General features: G+C 48.6%; 1 protein-coding gene across 2 annotated transcripts in view; it reads right to left on the bottom strand.

The window, feature by feature from the left end:
- Positions 1–5,352: 5,352 nt before the first annotated feature.
- The window catches only part of KMT2B (lysine methyltransferase 2B), a 50,517-nt gene continuing 48,170 nt past the window's right edge, over positions 5,353–7,699 (bottom strand). For both annotated transcript variants that reach the window (XM_083161979.1, XM_083161978.1), the window contains exon 36: positions 5,353–6,556. In XM_083161979.1, the coding sequence (XP_083018105.1) occupies positions 6,281–6,556 (276 nt within the window). In that variant the 3' untranslated portion in view covers positions 5,353–6,280. The remainder of the gene's footprint in view (positions 6,557–7,699) is intronic.

Here is a 7,699-nt window from a genome sequence, read left to right as displayed (position 1 = left end):
GGACCAGCCTGCGAGTGGTGACTTCTGCACCGGGGATGTGGATTCGTTTGGAGAAGGTAGTTTGAGTTTTTGTGGTGGGGGGAGGGGTGGGTCAAGGGGGATTCTTCCGGGCTGCGGATAGGTTTTCTGTGGGAGGCTCCCAGGTCGGGTCTATTGGGGCCACCTCCGGTGCCGGACTATGTGGCGCCCTGTTTTTTGGTTTTTCTTTGGTGATTTTTATTTGTGTTATCTTTATTTATTTGTGTGTTTTTCACCCTTTTTTTTTTTTTGTTTTTTTTTTTTGTTTTTGTTTCCCCTTTAAATTATTTATTTATTTTTAATTAATTTTTAATAATTTATTTATTTGCTTCTTTTCCCTGTAGGTTGAGGGAAGGCAAAAAAAAAAATGGGGGCTGGCTATTTCTGGGGGGACCCACGGGTCCCCTGCTGTCTGGGGGGGGAGGGTGACAGACCCCAGTTTATTGAGGCTCCTGTCTGTTTGTGACTGAGTCAGTTCCTGGGTTATCTGGCCCGGGAGGGGGGGAGTATAGAGAGGGCTGAGGCTCTTAGGGGTTAACTGAGCTGTCAGCTTTGCGCCACCCCGCCGGGATCCCCGTTGGACGGGGGACACGTAGGCTGTAAGAGCTGAGCTGTGTGTCCGGGGGGAGCCGCAGCGCGTGTGTGCTGACAAGCTGCCGGGCGGGTGCTTTCCGGAGCCGGTCCCCTTCTGGCAGCGTGACTGGGGGATCGGCAGATGTCCGGGCTGGAAGCACTAACCTGGTTGCAGTCTCCGGGCACCAGGGACTCCCAGGGGGATCACAGCGGCGGCGTGTCGGGTCCGGTACGTTCCCCGGAGTTCACGGCCGGGGGATGGCAAACTCCAGGTCCCGGCTCCGAACCGGCAGGAGGGCCGCAACCCGCGAGAGCTCTGAAAAGTGCTCCCCGGCTCCGCAACTCGCTCCCACAGGAACCGGAGCACAGCAGAGCGGCAGTGGGCTCAAGAGGGGGGTAAGGTAAGGGGCACCGGGTGGGTAAATGGGTGTTTTATTTGGTTGGGTGCAGGAGCTCTCCTGAGACACGTCTGCTCCCTTGCCGTGTTAGGCCACGCCCCTCCACACACCCTCTTTTCTACTAGAAAAGAATCTAGGACACGAGTGCATGAGTATAGATTAGAAGTAAAAAAAAATTTCATTCAGTTAGTACAGTGGTTCCCAACCCTGGTCCTCAAGTACCCCCAACAGTGCACGTTTTCCAGGTCACCACACAGAATCACAAGTGACATAATTAGCTCCACCTGTGGATCTTTTAAAATGTGCCTGAATAATCTGTGCACCTGCTGGAGACCTGGAAAACGTACACTGTTGGGGGTACTTGAGGACCAGGTTTGGGAACCACTGAGCTAGTAGAAAGAATTTCTTTACGGTCAGAACAGTCAAACTCTGGAACTCTCTTCCCAGAGAGGTGGTAACAGCTGGCTCATTAAATGCGTTCAAGGCAAAGTTGGACAAACATTTACTGGAGAAAAACATCCATGGGTACAAATAAGAAATATAATTTGTCTGTAAAATACCAGAACCTACCAAATCAGCAATGGATATCTATACCAGGTTGAACTAGATGGACGCAAGTCTTTTTTCAGCCTTACCTACTATGTAACTATACATCCCAGTATGCCCTGCAACAGTTTTAGCATGGACAAATAGCAAAATTGTAGCAGGTCATGCTAGGATATGTAGTTCAACAACAGCTGGAGGGCCGAAGGTTCCCCATCCCTGATGTAAGGGAACACTCTGATGCCCTGTTGATGTAGACCATGGGTCTTCAACCTATGGCCCTCCAGATGTTGTGAAACTGCATGTTCCAACATGCATTGCCACATTTTTTCCTATAACAGTATGCCAAAACGGTCAGGGCATGTAGTTCCACAACATTTGGAGGGCCACAGGTTGAAGACCTGTGATGTAGACTATATCTAGAGACACCATATAGGGCGGTATTCAATGTGAATACCGGCGAGGTGCAGTGAATCCTGTTTAGGATTCGCTGCACATTCGCCACGTTCCGGAGCCTCGCCGGCTCCGGTATTCAACGAGTCAGGGGCTCGCTGCCCCTGACCGGCGAATATGAGCTCCTGTGGCGAACACAGCAGGGAGCCTGAGGACGGTGGCAGGCAGGGAGATGGAAGTCTCCCTGCCTGCCCCAGATTGTTTGTGGGGGGGGAGGTGGACTCCCCGGGTGCCAGGCAGCACAGGCTGCCCCCCGGGGGTGCCAGCAGGGGACCGGTATATTCACTACACCCGATCGTGCATATGTAACGATCGGGTGCAGTGAATATATGAATATCTAATGAGCGGCTCGGCTCCGGCACCCCCTGCTGGCTGCTGTGTAAATAAAATATATATATTTTTTTAAATTAAATATATATATTCATGTGCTTACAGCACATGAATAAAAATAGCATGCCCCTCCTCAGAATAAAATTCCTGATTTTTTGACACCAAATGTAAAAAAAAAAAAAAACACTTTATTTTAAAAGTTCACATTCCACTTCACCATAAAAAGATAGCGATTGCTACTCGGTGAATCATGGCGAAAAAAACCCTTCAAATGTATTCGCCATCTGGTCATTGAATAGGGTGATTCACCATTTTAGTCAAAAATTCACCAAACAGCACAAATTCGCCATAAAAACATGGCGAATCAGGCTCACTGAATACCACCCATAGTCCCCCGGCTTCATAGCCACCACTATTGTCCGCAAGGTCTCCATGTGGAATTTTGGCACTTTAACAAACTTGTTGAGTGCCTTTAGGTTCAGAACGGGCCTGTAAGTCTTGTTTGGTTTCAGAACTAGAAACATGGTCGAATAAATTCCGATCCCTCTTTGATGTTGTGGGACCGGCGCAATCACTTGAGATTGGAACAGGGAGTGTAGAATGTCTCTTAGCTTTTCTGCTTTTTGCGGATTGGGTGGGAGGCCTGTGCAAAAGAATGTTTGTGAGGGGTACCTTTTGAATGATACTGAGTATCCCCATCACATGACTTCTGTGTGGTGGTGAGCCACTGTTGTGTGAAGTCAGCCTCCCACTTTGGGGTCCCCGAGAGAGGCCCGCCCCATCATGCTGAAGGTTTGTCAGGCATAGCTGGGGGCTGTCCAGTGGCCCAGGCTTGTATGGACTTAAGCCCCGTACACACGGGAGAGATATATTGCTCAGTTCCTCTTTTTTATCAGCGACCAGAGATGGTCGCTGATGAAAGGGAACCTCTGCTGGCGGTGCCGCAGAGGTAATCAGCTGGTCACAGGAGCAAGCTCCTGCAACCAGCGATTAGAACGGGGCTGAAAACGGGAGCACGCAACCGGCAATTTATCGCTGGGGCACACTCCCATCACTGGCAATATGGTCGCCAGCGACCATATTTCCAGCGATTTCAGCCCCTATCGCCCCCGTGTGTACACAGCTTTAGACTTGGCCGCTTCGACACACTGAAGGTGTGAGGGAAACTTTGACCCCTAGCTTTGCCTTGGGGACAAAAGAACCGAAAAAGAAGCAGCCTTAGGTCTATGCGGAGAGCTGATGGCAGCTACTGAGACTGCGTGTCTTCCAAAGAACCTACAATTTTGTTAAGCTCTGTAGACAGGTCCTCTGGATCTGCCTACAACCCCCGATGTCACCCTGTGGGGGACCATGAAACCCAAAGAAGAAAAGTGGGCATGTCTGCAAAAACTGGTGCGGATTGTTGGAAAACGGACATGAATTCAACAATCCAAGGGTGTTTCCAACAAAACAGAGCTGACTTGTTTTAACGATGGATCTGTTTTGTCGGAATCCACCTTCATTGTAGTCAGAAATGGCAGCATAGGTCAGGGGTTCCCAAATGCGGTCCTCAAGGCACCCCAACGGTCCAGGTTTTGGGTATATCCATGGCTCAGCACAGATAGTAACTCAGTCAGTCTGATTTAACCAATTAAATCACCTGTGGCCAAGCATGGATATACTTAATACCTGGACTGTTAGGGTGCCTTGAGGACCGCGTTTGGGAACCCCTGGAATAGGTGGTGGGAGCTATTACCCCCAGCAGAAATGGCGGTCAAAATGTAATACCCCCCTATATAAGCTGGAATCGGTCAGTATTATTTAGCCTCATGCCTGTAAGAATATACGGACTGTAGGAGAGACAGGATGATCTGAATACCTCTAGACGCAGAGGGTGAGGTTCCGGTGTTTGCGGATGTGACTGGGGTATTGAATATCTGCTGAATTAATAACGTTAGCCAAGGATACAACAGAATTATATTTATACAGTGAAGTTATTTGTTAAGTGCTATTCTGGGAATCCACCCATATGGATCTCCTTGAACTTAACCCACATGAAAAAAGGTAAACATAAGGGGATTTTTCGGTACTTGTTTCCTAGCACGGCGCCAGCGATAAAGATTGCATCCATCGGGACCCCCCGAAATCGCATCGCATGCGATGGACGCGATTTTTGCATTGGAATCAATGTAAAATGGTCCCTGGACCCGATTTTACATTGGCCCCAATGTTAAATGGCCCCCAGACCCCAATTTTTATTGTTTCCCAACCCTGATGGGTCAAATAACCCCCCATTGTTAATGCCACCCCACGATCAACGCCAACCCTAGGGGCGGCGGTATGCGTCCTCCTCCGACCTTTTCATACCCCCACTATCCACGTCGGTGTGGAGTTGATTTTATATAGTGTGGCAAAAGCAGCGAGCCCTGCGAGGGGAAGCGCATTACGCGTCCGCTAGCCAGGCTTCAGGCTCGGTGACTCGCCACACTATATAAAAAAAATCAACTCCACGCAGACGTGTATAGTGGGGGTATGAAAAGGTTGGAGGATGCGTTCCACCGCTCGCCACGCTTCGGGTTGACGTTGATCGTGTGGTGGCGTTAACAATGGGGGGGGGGGGGGGGGGGGGGGGGGCGCGCATTGTCATGTAAAATACCCATAAGGGTGGGTATACAATGAAAAATCGGGTCCATTGGCCCATTTAATATTGTTCCCTATGTAAAATTGCGTCCATCGCATTGGTCGCATCGCATGCCTTAACTTAAGGCATGTGATGGACGCGATTTTTTAATTGCCGGCTGCTGTACCAAGCAGGTGTGTTCCTCTACTTGTTACCCGCCAGAGATAAAAAGCCGTTTCCCAGTGCTTGTCTGGGCTGCTTGCTAACCCGAACTGGACCCTCAAGGCAATCTCCAGGTGCTTAGGTGTTTATCTCCGTGGTCCAGGTCTGCCGCGACCATCTTGGATTCTTCCGGCTCTGTGTCCCCTGTGTGAAGCACAGGGGCCATTATACTCAATATAAAGAGCAGAATGGTCCAATCAGGACACCCACACACAATGGCAAATTGTTCCTTTTATTTAAAATGCTAAACAGGAGGTGAGACATGAAACATTATTCTTCAGCAAGTTAAATAAAAAAAAAAGTGCATAGAAAACAATTGTTCTTACAAATCTTTGTACAATTATTTACACTCGGTCCTCCGCACGGCGTCGCCTTTATTAGATTTAATTCTGAAACTGCAATATGGTCACCACTCATTCCCTCACAAACAAAAAAATATTTAAAATGAAGAAAAGTTCTGGAGACGAGAAAGGATGAACGAGGAGACCCTCCGGGAAAAGAGGGTGCGCTCTGTTGGGGTACTACCGGTAAAATGACTTCAGCTGAAGAGACGCCGGTGGACGTTAACCCTTGCAGGGCCTGTTAGGTAATGTAATTAGCAGCAAAAGGATTAAAAATGATTGTCACCCCCCAAACAAAGTACGATGTTTGCTCCCCAAAAAAGTGTAATGGGAGTGAGCTCAATTTTGTTTTAGAAAAAAAATAAAAAGACCGATCAAGATTGTTAAAAGATATCCTTGCTGCATGTGACGTCATAGCGCTACATGCCCCTCCCCCCATTGATCTCACACACACATTCTGAGCGCTGCAAAGTGCCCCCGAAAATGTGCCAGCTTAAGAAGGGGCAAGCGGGAAAATAGCAGCAAGGAAGAGGCGTAATCCAGAGAGGAGAAAATCAAGAAGACCCTGAGAGTAAGGAGAGGAATCGCCCTGTAGTCTCTAGTGGGGACAGACAGGACAGAGGGTAAAGTGCGGTTTCCTGTAATGCTCTCCTCTCTTCCGAACCTCCAATATGTACAGCTTTCTACAAGGAGAGAAGCGGAAACGCGGCCCAGCCTCAGAGACTAGTGCGTCTGTCCGCTCCGGGGGATGGGAAGTGCCAGCACCTCCACACATCAGTTCTTGCTGCCAGGTTTTCCGTCACTCAGTTGAGGAACCGACGGCACTTCTTAGCACCACAGTTACAGGGCAGCTTGTTGCTTGCATCCTCAATGGGAAACTTGTAGTCGTACGTCAGCTCCTCGCCGCGGTAAATGCTGCGCAGGGCGAAGATCACAATGTGTTTCTGGCCTTCCACGTGGATAACCCTCGAGAAACAGTTGGGCTCGCACGAGTGGTTGATGAATCGGGCTGCGTTGCCGTGCATGGTTGCGTCCACCACGTCTAAGTCATCTATACGGAACATGTAGCACCCGATTCCCTGTAATACAAACATAGTAGTGCACCAAATTAGTCATTTAGGCTGCAATTATTGACCAGATCGGTCAACACATTGGTGGACAGTATGACCATGGGGATAGAGAGTTTCTATTAGGACTTTAGCTCTTGAAATAGCGGTTTAAGCTCCTCCCTATTCCTCTGATGAAACCACAATAATTCTATAACTGCTGTAGAAACATTCCAGTAATATGCTATTGAATATAAGGTGCTTTATTGCTACTCATCCGGAATGTTCTGCTAGCTATGCGGCACTCCCTTAGAGGAAAAACAGGCCTGGTCTGGTCACAAACCAGCACCCAAGTCCTCAAACAAATTGTCCGCGTGGCAAAACCCATCCCGCAGCAGCTCTTCAGGAGGCCCATCTATTACTTTAACAAGATCAGTGGTTCAATTCCTCTTTTGGTTATTGGGTCAATCTACTGAAAAGACCGCCATATGAAGATTTCTTACTCCAGACCTGCAAAATTGTATTCCTTCTTGAACTAGCTCACCCAAACCAGTGACTCAGCAAGTTCAAGAAGGAATCAACCGCATGGGATGGGACTAGTACATGCTATCCCGAGATCAGCCATCAACCACATATGACTAGTACATGCTATCCTGAGATCAGACATCAACCGCATGGGATGGGACTAGTACATGTTATCCTGGGAACAGTCATCAACCGCATGGGATGAGACTAGTACATGTTATCCTGGGAACAGTCATCAACCACATGGGATGGGACTAGTACATGTTATCCTGAGAACAGTCATCAACCACATGGGATGGGACTAGTACATGCTATCCTGAGATCAGACATCAACCGCATGGGATGGGACTAGTACATGCTATCCAGAGATCAGTCATCAACCGCATGGGATGGGACTAGTACATGCTATCCCGAGATCAGCCATCAACCACATATGACTAGTACATGCTATCCTGAGATCAGACATCAACCGCATGGGATGGGACTAGTACATGTTATCCTGGGAACAGTCATCAACCGCATGGGATGGGACTAGTACATGTTATCCTGGGAACAGTCATCAACCACATGGGATGGGACTAGTACATGTTATCCTGAGAACAGTCATCAACCACATGGGATGGGACTAGTACATGTTATCCTGAGAACAGT

Source organism: Crinia signifera, chromosome 19 (assembly GCF_055691185.1).
Source record: "Crinia signifera chromosome 19, ASM5569118v1, whole genome shotgun sequence".
In the NCBI taxonomy this organism is placed as follows: Eukaryota; Metazoa; Chordata; class Amphibia; order Anura; family Myobatrachidae; genus Crinia; species Crinia signifera.
Note: the sequence above shows the minus strand (reverse complement) of the source record. Positions and strands in the feature narration are given on the sequence as shown.